This window comes from Bufo bufo, chromosome 3 (genome assembly GCF_905171765.1).
Source record: "Bufo bufo chromosome 3, aBufBuf1.1, whole genome shotgun sequence".
Lineage (NCBI taxonomy): Eukaryota > Metazoa > Chordata > Amphibia > Anura > Bufonidae > Bufo > Bufo bufo.
In genome coordinates, this window is record NC_053391.1 from 571,249,296 (window position 1) to 571,269,415 (window position 20,120).

The window sequence follows — 20,120 nt, forward strand, 5'->3', positions numbered from 1 at the left end:
GCCCAGGGTATATAAAAACTGTGAGTACCAAGAGAAACCCTCGTTCTGCCTATTAGCCGTGACCTCACATTCGCTCACCCTGCAGGGCTGCGTACTGCAGATGGCGGTAACACCTGCTCCTCCGCATACAGAGGAGATGATTCTGTATATGCCGCTTCAGCCTCCTGTAACGAGCAAGCAATTATCAGGAACAAACAGTTAATTCTGCTGTGTCGGCCCTAGTAAACATGTCTTCACTCAAATGACCCATTCTGCTGATTGCTTCATTAAAGGTATTGATTGGGTAATGCAGGTTGAATAAGTGAATAAGGCTACGTCTACACGACGACATTTGTTGCACTAATGTCGCGCGACAATTTTTATAATGGCAGTCTATGGTGTCGCACTGGAAGATGCAACATGCTGCGACTGCGGCGCAACATTCGCAGAAAAATCCATCTCAAATGGGTACCAAACATGCGCGATTTTTCTCATGCGAGTGCAAAACGCATTACAATGTTTTGCACTTGCACGGAAAAATCATGGGTGTTCCCACAACGCACCCGCACATTTTCCCGCAACGCCCATGTGAACCCAGCCTTAGGGTCCATTCACATGTCCGTGTGTGTTTTGCGGATCCACGGATCCGCCAAACACGGACATCGGCGATGTACGTTCCGCATTTTGCGGACCGCACATCGCCGGCACTTAATAGAAAATGCCTAATCTTGTCCGCAATTGCGGACAAGAATAGGACATGCTCTATATTTTTTGGGATCGGAATTGTGGACCCGGGAGTGCGGATCCGCAATTCCGGTTCCGGGCAGCACATCGTGCTGCCCCATAGAAATGGATGGGTCCGCAATTCCCTTCCGCAAAATGCGGAACGAAATTGCGGACGTGTGAATGGACCCTAAAAGAGAGAGGGATTGTCCATTTTGCCTGACCCAACTATATATTTTTGAACATCTGTAAGGTGAACCTGCAGAGGAAGAGCAATCACTTATTTGCTCTTGTTCTTTAAGATCCTCTCCTTGTATAGAAACAATGCAATATTTAGTAGCTCCATTTCTGCCCTCCCCCTGACCGTTCAGCATACATTAAGTATATGTATCATTAGATAATCTCTTTAAATGTGCATAGTCTAGACTGCAGACTACAAGGGAAATGCTCATGCGAAGGGTTAAATATTGTACCCTCCGCATGAACCATGTGCATTCGCAGACTCACAACTGGACATACTACTGTACTGTGGAGGCAGCCCTTGAAACTGCAGTGGGGCCCCTGGAGAGAGAGGGCCCACTCCAGGTCGGTCTAGTTTGCATTTTGATGGGTGTTGAGAGTCTGTACAGGGAAATGGGGCCTCACTTATCATAAAGATACGCCATTTTTCTGGTGTGAAAAAGTTGCACACTGCGCGTTTGCAACTTTTTCAATACTACTTGTGCAAGATTTATTGCTCAAGTGGTGTTTCTCTGCCGCCTTCACCACTTTTTCCAAAGTGAGGGTGGGAAGGGAGCGGGATGGGTCGCCGCGCCACATTGATCATCTTTTACAATTTCTGACGCAAAGAACACAGAAATCTATCCCAGTCAGAGGTTGGTGTAGATATCTGTAAAGCCTCATTCACACGTCCGTGTCTAAGCTTAAATCCGTGAAAAGTTGGTCAGTGATGCCTCCGTGAAGATGACCGTGATGGATCTGTGTTGGGTCCGTGTGTCCGTTTTTTTGCTGTCCGTGTTGCATCCGTGCTTCACTGACACTGAACAACTGAAAAATAATTTTCAAAGCATCTCTTCCTAATGATCTGTGAAACATGGATGGCATCCGCATTGCATCCGTGGTTTTCATGGACCGATAGACTATAATGGGCGTGAACACGGATAAAATAGAGCATGCCTCCGTGCTAAAAACACTGACCCACGGACCGTGCTAAAACACTGATGTGTGAATACACACATTAAAATGAATGGGTACGTGTGCTGTCCGCGGAGAACACATACGGCACATGTACATGGAACACTGACGTGTGAATGAGGCTTAAAGGGGTTCTGCAGTTTGTTTAAACTGATTAGCATCTGATCGGCGGGGGTCTGACACCCGGGGTCCCCGCCGATCAGCTGTTTGAGAAGGCAGCAGCACTCAAGGAGCACCGCGGCCTTCTCACTATTTACCGCTGGCCCAGTGACGTCACGACTAGTATCAACTGGCCTGGGCGGGGCTAAGCTCCATTCAAGTGAACAGAGCTTAGCCCCGCCCAGGCCAGTTAATACTAGTCGTGATGTCAGCTGTAAACAGTGAGAAGGCTGGAGCGCTGCTGCCTTCTCAAACAGCTGATCGGCCGGGGTCCCGGGTGTCAGACCCCCGCCGATCAGATGCTGATGATCTATCCAGAGGATAGATCATCAGTTTAAACAAACTGCAGAACCCCTTTAAGGGTGCATGGACTGCCTGTTGCTGTGTCTAATTTATGATGAGGTGTACGCCTCCGGCAGTGCGCCTGGTTATCATAGACCTGTGTACTGCCGGTCTATGATAAATCTGCCCCATAGTCTTCCCAAGGGCTGCAATGGTACCACAATGGGATGGGGCTGCTAAAGCAGGGGAAACAATATTATTCTTGTTGTGGAGTGATTTCCCAGGTGACGGAATAGTAGAGACATCAGGCCAGGTTACTGTGTGTCCCCTACCACAGAGTATTATCAGGTACTATCCCTTAATACAGTCATAAAAGCAGAACAATCTGCAATATTCAATGTAACACATACAAGTCAAAGAGGTTTTCCAGGTGTTTAATATTGATGGCCATTCTCATGATAGGTCATCAATATGTGATCGGTGAGGGTCCGAGTCCCAGCACCCCTGGCGATCATCGGTTTGAAGAGGCCGCAGCTTACCAAGCGTACTGTCTGTATCGTATAGCAGTTGTGCTTAGTATAGTAGCCCAGACCCATTCAGCTAGGCCATGAGACCGATGAACATGGATGTTCCTGCCCTAGGAATAGGACACAGTGCTCACCTAAACATCGAGTCCTCTTCAAACAGCTGTTTAGTGGGGGTGCTGGGAGTCAGGTCCCCACTGATCAGATACTGATGACCTATCCTGAGGACAGGCCTTCAGTATCAAAATCTCGGACAGCCTATGTATGTAAAAGATTCCAGAATATTTGATTTTATATAAAGCCTTGGAATTAAACATAGTGGAGAATGTGAGTTCTCTGCAGGTTCCTTCTTCTCCTTTAGACTTATATCGACCTTTGACTCCCAAGGCAGAGTAATAAATCTAATCTTATCTTCCTCCTCAATAAAAAGTAGTAATAATCTGCCATAAACACATAAAAATAAATAAGTGAGCAAAGATCAGGCCATAGACAGGGATACACCTTCCATATTATCATGGATTGTGAGAACTTGCTAGGAGTGTAGTATCATCTAGGGAGGACATTGATAGATCAATGGGAGAAATCCAGCACACACCGGACACTACTGCACCCATCTACTTCAGAGAAGGTCAAAGCAGTCATGGGGACAATTACGTGATCTCTCATGGCCTTGAGTAGTGCCGTACCACCCAGCAGCTTACTATTAGGCCATGTCATAGATTCCTGTAAGGGAACCCATCATCTCCTTATTGCTGCCCTCAGTGGTACTAGTGACAGGCACACTGAAAGAAGTACTGTTGAATTTATTTCTTGCGGAAAGAGCAGCGTTTTTTGCAGTTTTTGATCTCTTTTCATTCTATTTTTTAGAAGCAAGCTCTAGAATCTTTTTATGTTTTTACAGCGTTAATAATGTAGGATCAAAAAGGTTTTTCTTTTATACTAGAGGTCGATACAGATGACGCAATACCAGTTATGTGTATTGCAGCTTTTTCGTTTTGTTTATAATTAAAAAAGCATTTTTAAGGGGGAAATAGTTTTTCATGTGTTTTTTTAATGTTTTCATACATTTAGTTTTATTTCGTTTTTTTGCCCACTACTAGGGAACTAGACCATGCATTCTTCTGATTGCTCATACAATACACTGAAATACTTCTGCATTCCAGTGTATTATGCCTGTCAGTGTAACTCTGACAGGCATCATGTGAGGCACTGCATCTGGCACAACCTAAATAGGTGTACACAGATTGCAGATCAGGTCTTTATTAGGCTCCCAGATGCCATGCCAACCCACTAGCAACCCATTATTGCATTGCACGGGTGTAGATGAGGCTGACAGCCCAACTGTTAAACCACTTAGATGCCGCAGAGGCTATTGACCGTGGTATGCAAGCAAGGTGTCAGCTGTATATCATAGCTGTCACCTACCACTAATGATGTGGGCCTAGCACTTGAGTCTGTACCATTACTGCACCATAAATGTACAGTGGTTTGCAGGAACTACCGCACTGTACATTTACCATACAGGGTGGGAAAGTTTATGAGCTAGAAAGACAGTAGTAGTTTAGCAATAGGACAGGCAGATTGCAGGGAGCAAGACCTGACTACAGAATACACACTTGGTTTGTTTGTAGTCTGTAACCATGGAGACACAGAGGTCTGCATAGGAGCTGTATACACATAATGGAAGGATAGTTTTATCAAGATTTTCCGAGTTGCTCTATGCTTGATTTTAGGTGCACTGCAGCAAAGATAGGGTTTAGAAATATACATATGATAGCCAGACTGAATGCTATATATTCCTTTACCCATAACATAATAACAGAAACGGGAATTAATACAATTATATATATACATACACAGGAATATATAATAATTATATATCAACTACAGCAGTTAAAGGGGTTTTCCAGGAGTGTGATTATATACATAGAAGAACTGAGTCAAATGTGTACAGACACTGAAAAGATTAGATAGATAGATAGATAGATAGATAGATAGATAGATAGATATTAGATAGATAGATAGATAGATAGATAGATAAATGAATGGATATATAGATTAGTAGACGTAGCAGAGCTAAATTTGACATTTGATTCTTTAAGGATGGCACCACTTTGCATGATAATCTAAAGCATGGTGTCATGATCAGCTTTGCCACGTGACAAACTCAGCTCTGCCGCATTAGCGCTTTAAAGTATTGTATACTAAGTAATGACTGACAATGTGCAACATTAGACATTTAGGACACAGTCCTTTATAAAGTAATCTGGATGTAATACACATCAACATTATAATAAAGATTTAACGATTTTTCAGTCCATATATTGGGCAATGTAAGGAGTTGCACAGTTGGTGTTACCAGTAGGAGGAAGTCATCTCACTTTTCTACTTGAACTATGGACCCTTTTCAGTTAGTTTGTGAAGGATTACAGCAAACGTGCACTTACCTGGCTACCAGAGAGAAATGTCTGTTTGCAGGCAGTGCTGGTTCAGTAGGAGCCCCTTTATCAAGAAGAAGACTCCAGGAGCCTTGAAGACCAGGTTGTTGGAGCAGAATCCCTTTAGGTGTGCTCACCGGGAGCTGTCCATGGTGTCTGGTCCCTGTGGTTAGTGGCTGGCAGCACTTAGATCTGAGCACAGCCCTTCAGTCACCACACCTATTTCCTCAAGTAGCTGACGCTGGATCACCCCCTACCTGAGAGAAGGCAGCACTGCAAAGAGAAGCAGCAGGAACCCAATGTGCAGAGGCTTTAATAAAGCAGATTGTACTGTCTTAGGGCTCTTTCACACTTGCGTTCTTGTCTTCCGGCATAGAGTTCCGTCGTCGGGGCTCTATGCCGGAAGAATCCTGATCAGGATTATCCTAATGCATTCTGAATGGAGAGTAATCCGTTCAGGATGCATCAGGATGTCTTCAGTTCCGGAACGGAACGTTTTTTGGCCGGAGAAAATACCGCAGCATGCTGCGCTTTTTGCTCCGGCCAAAAATCCGGAACACTTGCCGCAAGGCCGGATCCGGAATTAATGCCCATTGAAAGGCATTGATCCGGATCCGGCCTTAAGCTAAACGTCGTTTCGGCGCATTGCCGGAGCCGACATTTAGCTTTTTCAGAGTGGTTACCATGGCTGCCGGGACGCTAAAGTCCTGGCAGCCATGGTAAAGTGTAGCGGGGAGCGGGGGAGTAGTATACTTACCGTCCGTGCGGCTCCCCGGGCGCTCCAGAGTGACGTCAGGGCGCCCCAAGCGCATGGATCATGTGATCACATGGATCACATCATCCATGCGCATGGGGCGCTCTGACGTCATTCTGGAGCGCCCTGGGAGCCGCACGGACTGTAAGTATACCGCTCCCCCGCTCCCCGCTCCTACTATGGCAACCAGGACTTTAATAGCGTCCTGGGTGCCATAGTAACACTGAACGCATTTGGAAGACGGTTCCGTCTTCAAATGCTTTCAGTACACTTGCGTTTTTCCGGATCCGGAGTGTAATTCCGGCAAGTGGAGTACACGCCGGATCCGGACAACGCAAGTGTGAAAGAGGCCTAAGGGTACGGCCACACGGTCAGGTTTCTGCCTGCAGTTTTTGAAGATAAAAGCGGGAGTGGATCCTAAAAGGAGAGAAAGTATTAAAGACAGATACAACTTCTCCTCTTTTTTTGAATTACCTCCTGGTTTTGGCTCCCAAAACCGCATCAAGAAACCAAAAGGTGTGTCCGACCTTTAGTATTCTATATACAGTATGTATACCTACAACATGTGTACAGAGGAAGAGAGACATCTCCAGCTATACAGCTCTGCTACATCTGTAGAGAGATAGTGGTCATTTTTTTAAGGATTTGGGAAATCCTAAAGCACAACTGTGATCGGCATGGAATTGTTCCCTGACTTTACAGTGAACCTCATCCCACAAGAATCTAATCAGGTTGAGAACTGGAAATTTTGCCAGACAGTCCTTGTCCATTATGCGGACAATAATAGGACATGTTCTATCTTTGAACGGAAAGAAAAAAGGAAATACGGAAACGGAAGGCATACGGAGTACCTACCGTTTTTTCTTTGCGGATCCATTGAAATAAATGGTTCCGTATACGGTCCGTACACGGAAAGCAAAAAACGGAACGGAAACGGAAAAAAAAAAGTTTGTGTGCAAGAGGCCTTAGGGTGCATTCAAACAACCATATTTTCGGTCCATGTCCCATCCGCATTTTTTATGGATGGAGCAGGAGGGTGGCATCAGGCAGGTGGCTTAAAGTAACAGTCCATTTTGCAGAATATTCTGGTGTGCCAGCACACTACATTATTATTAGTGGCAGAATGATCTATTTTGTTACATCAGGCACTAATGTCTGGAAATACGGGATGATCCACGCCTGATTCATCTTTATGAAGGTTAGTCTCTCAACATTTAGGGAGGAAAAACGAGTTCTCTTAGGGGTAACTAAGTCGCCCGCTGCACTGAACACTCGCTCTGATGCCACACTACTGACTGGTCAAGAAAACATGCTCATGGCAAACTTGGCCAGTTGTGGCCACACTTCAAGTTTGCATGCCTAGTAGTTCAGGGTATCTTGGATCATGGATGAAAGGGTACAGTCCAAGTATGCCACCATCTGCTGGTTGAGGTTCTGCTGCATGTCCTGCTGCTGCTGGTCAGAGACTCCAGACTTAATTAGCTGCTTATGGAGCTGGAGCTGCTCCTGCACCGCCCTCCCTCCCCCCCCCTCCCCCAGCAATGGCAGTGGAGTGTGAGCACAGAGGGTCCCCCCCGGTCACACCTTCATAAAGACGTAGGTAGTGACCAACCGATTACACAGCATGTCTCACACAGTAGTCCATTTGTGCATCCCTCTCAGAAGGTCTAGAAAAATGCCCCCATTGTTAACCAGTACCGAGAATCTAATAATATGGATAGACAGTAGTCATCCCTCTGCCAAATCCTGACAATGTGGCTGTCACTACACAAACAAGAAAGCATGCATCTGGCTATTTGCGCTCGGAGGGCCTCCCTGCCTCCATCTCCACTGCATACTGCCACATTCTGTCATCTTCGTCGTCACCCTCCAGCTCCTCATGCTCCTCCTGCTCTTCTACTGTCACTTGGGCAAATAAACCACCTAGTTGTGTATAAAATTCCTGGGCATTTATGTCCTCCTCCTCCACGTCCTCCTCCTCCTCCTCCTCTGCAAGTTCATCCTTCTCAGGACTCAGGTGGCCGTAGGATGTAGGCATCATGTCTTCTGTCCCCTCACCAATCAGATTTATCAGCACCCCCTCCAGAATGTGAAGGAGTGGAATGACATCATTCATCCCGTAGTTCTGCCAACTGACAAATAAAGTGGCCATCTCAAAGGGCCTGAACAAACGGCAGATGACACGCATGAGCTGCTACTGGCTAACGTGGAAGTTACACCAGGGAGTAGACATGTCTGTCTGTTGCATTAAGAAATCGATAACCTGTTTCTCTGCTTGTACAGGCATCTAATGTATGGGGCATGGAGTTCCAACGGATGGAAACGTCGCATATCAGGGGATGTTGAGGAAGAGCTTTTTGCCTTTGCAGCTCAAGAAGGGTGTGTTTTGCACAGTAAGAGTGGCTGAAGTGCATGCAGTTTCCTGGACATCAGCTCTTGCAGTTCAATGGAAGACTTGAGGAACCGGGTGACAACGAGATGGAAGATGTGCGCCATGCAGGATGCATGGGTCAGCTCTCCCTGACGCAACGCAGACAAAATGTTCTTCTGTTATCAATAACCAGGGCTTTTTTTCTGGCAGAACGCACCGGAACGGCGTTCCGCCACCTTTTGACATCGCAGCCTGCCATGCTCCAGCATCACAGGCTGCGATGTATCAGTGGGGAGGGACTCGGAGGAGGAGCTGGGGGCCGGTGCGTTCACTGTGCTCCGGCCCTGCCGCTCCAGTACAGTTATAAAATGTGTAATTCAATTAATAATGATTCATGCTGCCCCCTCTGTAGTATAACATTCAATATATCCTACTCACAGGGCTACAGTCAGTCCGGACAGGAGCGCAGCGGTGGGGGAGGACGTTCATGAAGGGGCTTGGCAGTGCAGGACTGGGGAGGAAAGGGTCAATAGTGAGTGGGGACGGGAGCGGAGGGAAGCGCGAGTTGCTAGGGCGGTGGGGGGCGTGGCCAGAGGTGAGAAGGAGGAAGAAGGTGGAAGTAGAAGCAGTGTTGGCCAGGAGACTGAATCGGACGGACTGCAGCATGTCGGCGCCTGTGATGACGGTGGAGGAGATGTTAGAGAGGCTGAGGAGAGAAGCGGAGGTGCGGGGGCCTGGCTGGCTGCAGGAGCAGGTTGGTGCATGCATAGTTTCACCTGCTCCTGTGGCTACCCCTAATGTTCGGGCTGCCCGGCCGCGGCGGAGTATTCCACCGGCGCGCCTAAGCCCTGAAGTCACCCCCCGTGCCCGGCGCCGAGTAGGGAGCCCCCCTGTGGACCCTCGGCGGCGGAGAGCGGCCGCTCAGCCTTCTGCGAGCCGCTCTCGCCGTGGGAGGAATCCCGTTACGCGGCGGGGCCCTGTGAGGAGTGGGACGCCCCTTCCCCCGCTCCCTGCGGCTGTGCAGCTAGATTCGGGACCAGGAACGGTGGACCGGCCCAGTCCCTCCTTCAGTGGGCGGTCCACTCGGTGGTCTGATGATGTCCGGGTTCCTCGGACTGCGCTGGTGGAGGACGAATACCAGCGCAGGTCCAGAGAAGATTTGAGCAGCGTGGAAGAAGGTCCCCTTGCAGTGGTGGAGGCCGCGGTCTCGTCCCGGTGTCCGGCCAGTGTGGTGCAGAGGGTCGTGCAAGTGGTCCAGGAGGAGCAGCCGTCGACGTCCAGGAGCTATGATGGTGCAGTGTCCGTGCGGCAGGAGTCAGGATCTGCGGCAGCGGGAGTCACAGCGCCCGTGGTGCCTGGTGAGATTGCTTGGGGCTCCATGTTAGCGCAGGGTCTCCCGGTTGGTGGGGGGGGACCATGGGGGATTTTAGTAAGGGTTTGGGGCAGTTTTTGGGGGGATTGGCGGGATGGTTGTCAGGTATGGGAGCTGGCGGCGGGTCTCCGTTGCCTGGTTGGGGAGTGGTGCCGGGGTCAGGGGTTGGTGTGCAAGGGGCTGCGGCGGGGTTGGGGTCGGTGTCAGTGGAGATGCAAGCTGGTGGAGAAGGGGAGGGGCAGAGGTTAGATGATAGGGCTCGTGGTGAGGTGTATGTGTGCTTTGAGGGGCCGCTGGGGGCTCATTTGAAGCAAGAGGTGAGGGAAAAGATCTGGAAAGGTGAGTACGTGGAGATATTCTCGCTGCTCCCATTAGAAAGGTTTAATCTGGATAGGGGTAAGAAGGACGAGGGAAAAAAGGAGGAGGAGGAGAAGCGGCGGCATCGTTTGATCCCACGTACCTTTGCTAATTGGCTTCAGGCGTTTGCCATATTAGCAAGTGTCATTGGGGAAAGGTCTCCTGAATGTTGTTCGGCACTTTTTTGCTACCAGGACGCTATTGGGGAGGCTTATAGGGTTTATGGTGGGGTGGGTTGGCTCAGGTACGATGAGCAGTTTCGGCAGCGTAAGGCGGTGAGGCCTGATATCCGGTGGGATCATAAGGATATTGGGTTGTGGTTGAGGGTGACGGCGCCTCCTAGAGCTGGGCAGTCCTTTCGGGGGGAGTCCGGGGGATCATCCCCGGGGGCGTTGGCAGCGGCATCGGCAAAAGGGTTGTGCATCCTTTTCAACGAAGGAAATTGCAGATTTGGGGCCAAGTGCAAATTTAAGCACGAGTGCACGGGGTGTGGGGGAGCTCATGGAGCTAACCGTTGTTTCAAAGGGGGAAGGAATAGGGGGGGGATGGTTCTGGAAAAGGGACGGACGCCGGTGCGGGTGGAAGAGATGCAGGTGTTCCTAGATAGATACCCGGATCGGGTTGCGGCTGGTTTGTTGGGGGATGGTTTTAGGTTTGGTTTTCGGATTCCATCGGTGGTTACGGCGGGGCCTATGGTTCCTAAGAATCTTAGGTCTGCGCTTGTTCATGCGGAAGTAGTAACGGAGAAGTTGAGGAAGGAAGTGGAGTTGGGGCGGATGGCGGGTCCATTCAAGGAGCCGCCGATTGGGGGGTTGAGGGTGTCTCCGTTGGGGGTGGTGCCGAAGAAAGAGCCGAACAAGTTTCGGCTCATTCATCATTTGTCTTACCCGAAAGGTGCGTCGGTCAATGATGGGATAGATCCTGAACTTTGTTCGGTGGTCTACACTTTATTTGATGCGGCTGTAAAATGGGTGAGGCGGTTGGGGCAGGGGGCGTTGATGGCTAAGGTTGATGTAGAGGCGGCGTTTCGCTTGCTTCCGGTGCATGTGGAGAGCATGGGATTGTTGGGTTGTTTTTGGGATGGGGAATATTTTGTGGATAGGTGCTTGCCGATGGGCTGCTCTCTTTCGTGTGCTTATTTTGAGACTTTTAGCTCATTTCTGGAATGGGTAGTGGTGGAAGTTTCAGGTTGTTCATCCGTTATCCATTATTTAGACGATTTTTTATGTTTAGGGCCGGCGAATTCACGGGTTTGTTCTTTGTTGCTGCATACAGTGCAGTCGGTTTTTGCACGCTTTGGGGTACCGTTGGCGCAGGAGAAGACGTTGGGTCCGGTGACGGAATTGTGTTTTTTGGGGATTGTTATAGATACGGAACGGATGGAGTGTAGGCTTCCCCAGGATAAGTTGGTGGATCTACGTCAGGAGATTGATAGGGCCATGGGGAGGGAGAAGATTAGGTTGCGGGAGTTGCAGTCATTATTAGGTAAATTGAATTTTGCGTGTCAAATTATGCCTATGGTTAGAATTTTTTGTAGAAGATTGTCCGCGGCTACGGCAGGGGTATCGGCGCCGTATCATTGTATCAGGTTACGTAAAGAGTTAAAAGGGGATATGAGGGTGTGGGCAGAGTTTTTGGGTCAGTACAATGGTAGGTCTTTGGTGATGGCGGAGTTGTGTGATAGCGTGGATTTTGAGTTATATACAGACGCGTCAGGGTGGGTGGGTTTTGGGGCCTATTGGCAGGGACAATGGTGTGCAGGCGTGTGGCCAGAGTCGTGGGTAAGTCGTGGGTGGGTAAAAAACATGGCCTTGTTAGAACTATTTCCCATTGTAATGGCGGTGGTGTTGTGGGGCGAGAAATTGGGAAACAGGAAGGTGCGCTTTCATTGTGACAATTTGGGGGTGGTTCAGGCTATCAACAGTTTGTCCGCATCTTCCCCGCCGGTGGTTAGGCTGTTACAGTTTTTGGTATTGCGTTGTTTGTCGATTAACGTGTGGTTGGTGGCGGAACATGTGGCTGGAGTGGCTAATTCAGTGGCGGATTCTCTTTCTCGTTTACAGTGGGAGCGGTTCCGGCTTCTTGCGCCAGAAGCGGAGTTGGAGGGTCTGGAGTGTCCGTCGTGGCTGTGGGCGATCCTGGAGGAGAAGTGATGGGGTTGTTGAGGGATTCGTTGAGTCCGGGTACTTGGGGGGAGTATGGTAAGGCGTGGACGACCTGGGAGGCGTGGAATGGGACTTGGGGTGCCGGTGGAGTGGATGGCGATGTGCGGTTGTTGATGTTGTTGGGGCAGTTGAAGAGCGAGGGGTGGTCGGTGTCAAAGGTGAATCATCTTATTTCAGGTATAGCGTTTGGGTTTAAGTGGCGGGGGTTACCTGATTTGACTAAGAGTTTTCTGGTGAGGCAGGTTTTGAAGGGTTGGCGTAGGGGTGCAGGCAGGGTGCCGGACTGTCGGAGGCCGGTGTCTTTTGAGTTGTTGGTGCAAATGGGTGATAAGTTGGGAGGTGTTTGCAGTTCGGGGTGGGAGCTGGGGCTGTTTAAGGCTGCGTTTGCTTTGGCGTTTTTTGGGGCTTTTCGCTTGGGGGAGTTGGTGTGTGATAGTGTTAGGAGAGCGGGGGGGCTTAGGAGTGATGATATTGAGTTGGTGGGGGATAGGTTGCATGTCCGGATTCGCAGGTCAAAGACGGATCAGGAGGGTAGGGGGCAGCGTTTTACGTTGTTTTCAGTGCCGGGGTGTAGTATGTGCCCGGTGAAGTGTGCGGGATCGTATGGTGCGGGTCTGCAGAGTAACGAGGTCCCGTTTTTGAGGCATGAGGACGGTTCCTTTTTGTCTAGGTTTCAGTTTCTGGCGGTCTTTAAAAAATGTTTAAAGGTTTTGGGGGTGCCGGTCAAGGATTATTCTGGGCATTCATTCAGAATTGGTGCGGCAACTGAGGCAGCCAGGTTGGGCGCCAGTGAGGAGGTGATTAGGAGGATTGGGCGTTGGGAGTCGGTTCGTTTTAAATCGTATGTGCGGCCTGCATTGTTGTAGAGTGAGGATGTAGGTAGGTGATGTTGATTTTGTTCTTTTGTGTTCACAGGTCGAATGATGGCGGCGTTGGTGTGGATTTTGGGGCACTCCTATGTGTTCTGGGGTGCAATCAGAGCGGATGTGAGGCCGAGTGGCCGGCAGTTGGGTGTGAGTCCGGAGTTGGCTACGGTCAGGTGGTTAGGAGTTAGAGGTATGTTGTGGGGCGGAGTGTTGCGGGAGGTGCATCATTTCGTTCGTTTGGATCGTCCTCCTGATGTGTTGGTTTTGCATGTGGGGGGGAATGATTTAGGAAAGCGTCCGTTTAGGGAATTGGTTCGGGATGTCAAGTTTGACTTACTCAGGATTTGGGCGTTGTTTCCGAAGGTGATCATTGTCTGGTCTGACATTGTGCCGCGGAAGGCGTGGAGAGGTGTGAGGTCAGTGGAGAGCCTTAATAAGGCTAGGATAAAGGTAAACAGAGCGGTGGGCCGTTTTATGGCGAGGAATGGTGGTGTAGTGGTGCGGCATGAGGTATTGGAGAAGGGGGAGGGTGCATTTTGGAGAGCAGATGGAGTGCACCTGAATGCGGTAGGTACGGATTTGTGGGCTCTGGGGCTCCAGAGTGGAGTGGAGATAGCTTTGCGTATGTGGAGGGACGCGCAGGGTTGAGCTGCGCGTTCTTAAAGGTGGGGGAGGTCCTTGAAGTGGTGGAATTTGGTGGTACCTGAGGATGGGAGGGCCCCGCGGGAGGGGCTGGACTCTCATTGAGGAGCTGGTAGGAACTAATTACGCGTCCAATCAGTTGCTGCCTCCGAGCTGGGTTCAACGGCTGGGGGCAAGATGGAGACGCAGGTGTTCCAGTGTTTATAAAGTTATTGGGGCTTCTAGTTTATTTAATAAACGGCTGCTGTGGCCGATTAAATCCAAGCAGTGGTGTGGTGTGTTTATTTATATGGGTGAGGGTGAGGGGTGGAGGTTATGGGTTGGGTAGGCTTTTAGGACTGAACGAATAGCCAATGCCTTCTTCAAGTCAGTCCGGACAGGAGCGCAGCGGTGGGGGAGGACGTTCATGAAGGGGCTTGTGTCATGGTCTTACCTGCTTGCTGCTCTCCTTCGTTTGACATGTGCTGGCGGCCATCTTGGGTCCTGGGTTTCTTGTAGCCTTCCACCCTGCGGCTCCTCCTTCCCCTGGGAGGAGCTGGATGCCTAGCTCATATATATAGGAGGTCTGTGGCTTCAGTTCCTTGCTTGGTCCTCTTGTGTTCACATGCTTCTAAGACTGCTGCTGCTGCTGCTTCTGGTTCCTGATCCTGGCTTCGTCTGACTACCCTGCTGGTTCCTGATCCTGGCTTCGTCTGACTACCCTGCTGGTTCCTGATCCTGGCTTCGTCTGACTACCCTGCTGGTTCCTGATCCTGGCTTCGTCTGACTACCCTGCTGGTTCCTGATCCTGGCTTCGTCTGACTACCCTTCTGGTTCCTGACCTCTGGCTTCGCAAAGACTCTGCTCGGTTTCACCATCCGTTTGGACTTTTGCTTTACAGCTTTATTTTCAATAAAGCCTTCTATTTTCACTTATCTCTTGTTGTACGTCTGGTTCATGGTTCCCTGACATTAGGACCAAGCCATGAATTCTGACGGTACAGGGCCATCCTCGCTACCCACGCTGGTTGCCAGACTTGATCAGCAGGATCACCTGTTGGGTCGGTTCGCTGTGGCGTTGCAAACCCTGCTTGAACGCACGGCTCATTTCGCTCCCGTTGCCGATGGGTCGGTTGTCGCTCCTGGGCTCGCTCCTACTGCCGCTCCGGTTGTTGCGCCAGAGTCTACCCCGACACCTGTTGTTGCGCCTGTGGTGTTTCGGGGTATGACCGGTTCTGCCCCTCTTCCACAGCGCTTTGGGGGAGAGCCAACTCAGTGCCGAGGTTTCCTTAACCAGGTGGGCATTTATTTCGAGTTGCTGCCACATGCCTTTCCTACTGAGAGATCAAAGGTGGGCTTCTTGATCTCGCTGCTCTCGGACAGGCCTTGGCCTGGGCCAGCCCTTTATGGGAGAACAACAATCCGGTGGTTGCCGAGTTTTCCGGTTTTGTTGCTTCTCTTCGGAAGGTATTCGATGTGCCGGCTCGTGCTGCCTCTGCTGCGAAGCTCCTTATGTCCATCAGACAGGGTTCACGATCCGTAGCTGAATACGCCATTGAGTTTCGTACCCTGGCAGCAGAGGTGGGCTGGAATAATGAGGCTCTGGTCGCTGCTTTCTCTCATGGTCTCTCGGATGCCTTGAAGGATGAGGTTGCAGCTAAGGACCTACCAGTTGAGCTCGAGTCTCTTATTTCTTTCCTGATTTTGATTGACACCAGACTCAGGGAGAGACCTTCCTTTAAGGAGAACCTGCGGAGGTCTTCTAACAGATTGGTGCCTACGTTTGCTGTCCCACCCGTGCCTCCCTCTCCTCCCACGCCTCCTGGGGATGACTTGTCTGGGGGTGAACCCATGCAGCTGGGGTTTGCTCGCCTGTCCGAGGGGGAGAGGGCACTCCGGAGACGCGAGGGCCGATGCATGTACTGTGGTCTCGGTGGGCATTTTCGGTTGGCATGTCCGAACCGTCCGGGAAACGCTCGTACCCTGAGATCCTGTCGGGGGCAGATCTTGGGTGGAGTCTCCTCGTCCCCGGTTTCCCGTGTTGACAAACCACTGATCACTGTTGTCCTCTCCTGGGTCGGGGGCTCGGTGACGACCCAGGCGTTGGTGGACTCTGGTGCTGGTGGTTTGTTCATTGATAGTGTGTTCGCTGCCGCCAATTCCATTCCTCTGCAGGCTCGAGGTTCCCCACTGGCTCTTGAGGCGATAGACGGCAGACCCCTTCTGCCGCCACACGTGACTCATGAGACCCTTCCAGTGGGGATAGCCATTGGTGCCGTTCACAGAGAGTCGGTCTGCCTCCAGGTTATTTCGTCTCCACACTACTCGGTGGTCTTGGGGTACCCCTGGCTCCAGAAACATAATCCGACTTTCGATTGGAGATCGGTCGAGATCCTCTCGTGGTCACCGCAGTGTGGGGCTAGTTGCATCCATGGGTCTGTCAAGTTGCTGTGTACTTCCTCGGACTCTCTGTTGCCTCCTGAATACGAGGAGTACCGGGATGTATTCGATAAGGTGCGCGCGGTTGCCCTACCTCCGCACCGCCCATACGATTGTGCCATAGAGTTACAATCTGGTGCCGTTCCTCCTCGTGGCAAAGTCTATCCACTGTCGGTAGCGGAGAATGAGGCCATGGAGGAGTACGTGAGGGAGGCGCTTTCACGCGGACACATTCGCAAATCTTCGTCCCCGGCAGGGGCTGGATTTTTCTTTGTGAAAAAGAAGGGCGGTGAGTTGAGGCCTTGCATCGATTACAGGGGTCTCAATCGCATCACGATCAAGAACGCTTACCCGATACCCTTGATTTCCGAGCTGTTCGATCGCCTTAAAGGGGCCACGGTCTTTACCAAACTCGACCTGAGGGCGGCATATAACCTGGTAAGGATCAAGGCGGGCGATGAGTGGAAGACCGCGTTTAACACCAGGACCGGTCATTACGAATCCTTGGTTATGCCCTTTGGGTTGTGCAATGCGCCCGCAGTCTTTCAGGAATTCATCAACGATGTTTTCCGTGACCTGTTGCAGCAGTGTGTGGTAGTCTATTTGGATGACATCTTGGTATATTCTGAATCCATGGAGGCCCACATTCTGGATGTCAGACGAGTGTTGCAACGGTTACGAGAGAACAAGCTGTTCGGTAAGCTTGAGAAATGCGAATTTCACCGATCCCAGGTAACCTTCTTAGGTTACATCATTTCCGCTGAGGGGTTCTCCATGGATCCTGAGAAGGTTTCGGCTGTCTTACAGTGGCCCCAGCCCAGTGGTCTTCGTTCCCTGCAGCGCTTTTTGGGCTTCGCCAATTATTATCGGAAGTTCATCAGGGACTTTTCCATGCTGGCCAAGCCTCTCACGGATCTGACCAGGAAGGGCAGTAATTCCCAGGTCTGGCCGCTCGAGGCCATCCGAGCTTTTGAGGCCCTAAAGTCCGCCTTTGTGTCGGCTCCGATTCTGTCGCATCCCAACCCTGGGTTGCCCTTTGTCCTCGAGGTGGACGCGTCTGAGACGGGAGTAGGCGCCCTTCTGTCTCAGCGTAGAACACCAGAGGGTCCTCTGCTTCCTTGTGGGTTTTACTCCCGGAAACTGTCTTCCGCGGAGTGCAACTATCAGATTGGTGACAGGGAGTTATTGGCCATCGTGCAGGCCCTTAAAGAATGGAGGCACTTGCTCGAGGGTTCGCTGGTTCCGGTTCTCATCCTGACGGACCACAAGAATCTGACCTACCTTTCTGAGGCCAAGAGATTGACACCACGTCAGGCCAGATGGGCTCTGTTCTTGTCACGTTTTAATTACGTGGTCTCCTACCTACCCGGTTCCAAGAACATCAGGGCGGATGCCTTATCACGGCAGTACTCCGAGCTGTCCAGGGAGGAGTCGATTCCGACTTCGGTCATACCTCCGAATCAGATCCTGGCCGCCATTCGCACCAGCCTGACCTCTCCCCTGGGTGAGCAGATTTTGGCGGCTCAATCTGGTGCTCCCTCTGGGAGACCCAACGGCAGATGTTTTGTGCCTGAGGAGTTGCGCACTCGGTTGTTGCGAACCTACCATAACTCCAAGACCGCGGGGCATCCTGGAAAGAATCAGCTGTCCTGGGCTGTTTCACGTCTGTTCTGGTGGCCTTCCCTACGTTCCGACATCGCCGCATATGTAGCGGCATGCTCCGTTTGTGCCCAGAGTAAGTCCCCTCGGCACCTTCCGTTGGGCCTTCTGCAACCCATAGCCACCGGGGAGCGCCCATGGTCACACCTGGGGATGGATTTCATTGTGGACCTCCCTGCATCCCGAGGCCATACGGTCATTCTCATGATTGTGGATCGGTTTTCCAAAATGTGCCACTGTGTTCCTCTCAAGAAGTTACCCTCTGCACAAGAGTTGGCCACGATTTTTGCCAGGGAGGTCTTCCGGTTGCACGGTTTGCCTAAGGAGATTGTGTCGGATCGGGGGAGTCAGTTTGTGTCCAGGTTCTGGCGCGCCTTTTGCTCCCAGTTGGGGATTCATCTCTCCTTCTCCTCGGCCTACCACCCTCAGTCCAATGGGGCCGCAGAACGATCCAATCAGGCCTTGGAGCAATTCCTTCGTTGCTATGTCTCCGATCACCAAGACAATTGGGTTGACCTCCTGCCTTGGGCTGAGTTTGCCAGGAACACGGCGGTGAACTCTTCCTCTGGGACGTCTCCCTTCATGGCCAATTATGGGTTCCAACCTGCCGTGTTACCGGAGGTATTCTCTCCCCAGGATATTCCGGCTGTGGAGGATCACCTTTCCGTCCTACGTGCTTCTTGGGTACAGATCCAGAAGTCCCTTGAGGTCTCTGCGCAGCGCCAGAGATTCCAGGCTGATCGCAGACGAGCGCCTGCTCCTTCCTACCAGGTCGGAGACCGTGTATGGTTGTCCACCCGCAACCTCAACCTTCGAGTGCCCACTCCCAAGCTGGCGCCTCGCTTTGTTGGTCCCTTCCGAGTGCTTCGCAGGGTAAACCCGGTAGCCTATGCCCTTGCGCTTCCTCCTGGCATGCGGATCTCCAACGTGTTTCATGTCTCCCTGTTGAAGCCACTGGTTTGTAATCGTTTCACTTCCTCGGTTCCTCGGCCTCGTCCGGTCCAAGTGGGCAATCGTGAGGAATATGAGGTGAGCAATATCCTGGACTCACGCCTGGTCCGCGGTCGGTTGCAGTTTTTGGTCCATTGGCGTGGTTATGGTCCAGAGGAGCGTTCCTGGGTTCCCTCCGCAGATGTCCATGCTCCTGCCTTGCTCCGAGCCTTCCACGCACGCTTCCCTCAGAAACCGTTTTGTGCTCCGCGGAGGAGGGGCCCTTGAGGGGGAGGTACTGTCATGGTCTTACCTGCTTGCTGCTCTCCTTCGTTTGACATGTGCTGGCGGCCATCTTGGGTCCTGGGTTTCTTGTAGCCTTCCACCCTGCGGCTCCTCCTTCCCCTGGGAGGAGCTGGATGCCTAGCTCATATATATAGGAGGTCTGGGCTTCAGTTCCTTGCTTGGTCCTCTTGTGTTCACATGCTTCTAAGACTGCTGCTGCTGCTGCTTCTGGTTCCTGATCCTGGCTTCGTCTGACTACCCTGCTGGTTCCTGATCCTGGCTTCGTCTGACTACCCTGCTGGTTCCTGATCCTGGCTTCGTCTGACTACCCTGCTGGTTCCTGATCCTGGCTTCGTCTGACTACCCTTCTGGTTCCTGACCTCTGGCTTCGCAAAGACTCTGCTCGGTTTCACCATCCGTTTGGACTTTTGCTTTACAGCTTTATTTTCAATAAAGCCTTCTATTTTCACTTATCTCTTGTTGTACGTCTGGTTCATGGTTCCCTGACAGCTTGGCAGTGCAGGACTGGGGAGGAAAGGGTCAATAGTGAGTGGGGGCGGGAGCGGAGGGAAGCGCGAGTTGCTAGGGCGTCGGGGGGCGTGGCCAGAGGTGAGAAGGAGGAAGAAGGCGGAAGTAGGAGCAGTGTTGGCCAGGAGACTGAATCGCCCACCCGCCCGACCCTATTGGAAGTGGAAATGGAGAGGGTTGGTGTTGTGATATGTCGCGGCAGTCGTGGAGGCGGGGGAGGTCCTTGAAGTGGTGGAATATGGTGGTACCTGAGGATGAGAGGGCCCCGCAGGAGGGGCTGGACTCTCATTGAGGAGCTGGTAGGAACTAATTACGCGTCTATCAGTTGCTGCCTCCGAGCTGGGTTCAACGGCTGGGGGCAAGATGGAGACGCAGGTGTTCCAGTGTTTATAAAGTTATTGGGGCTTCTAGGACCTCCCTCGTCAGGGGTTTAACTCATGTTATATTTATGTTGTATTTATTTAATAAACGGCTG

The 20,120-nt window shown here is 51.3% G+C and overlaps 2 protein-coding genes across 3 annotated transcripts in view; one reads left to right on the forward strand and one right to left on the reverse strand.

Moving 5' to 3' along the window:
* Positions 1 to 5,438, reverse strand: part of MYO1A (myosin IA) — a 128,422-nt gene extending 122,984 nt beyond the window's left edge. For both annotated transcript variants that reach the window (XM_040425708.1, XM_040425707.1), the window contains exon 1: positions 5,309 to 5,438. The gene's annotated coding sequence lies outside the window, so the exon portion shown is untranslated. The remainder of the gene's footprint in view (positions 1 to 5,308) is intronic.
* Positions 5,439 to 9,088: 3,650 nt separating this feature from the next.
* LOC120993917 overlaps positions 9,089 to 20,120 on the forward strand; it is an 84,711-nt gene continuing 73,679 nt past the window's right edge. The window contains exons 1-3 of the mRNA XM_040422380.1: positions 9,089 to 9,178; positions 9,449 to 9,782; positions 13,234 to 13,352. Coding sequence (XP_040278314.1) covers positions 9,089 to 9,178; positions 9,449 to 9,782; positions 13,234 to 13,352 — 543 coding nt within the window. The remainder of the gene's footprint in view (positions 9,179 to 9,448; positions 9,783 to 13,233; positions 13,353 to 20,120) is intronic.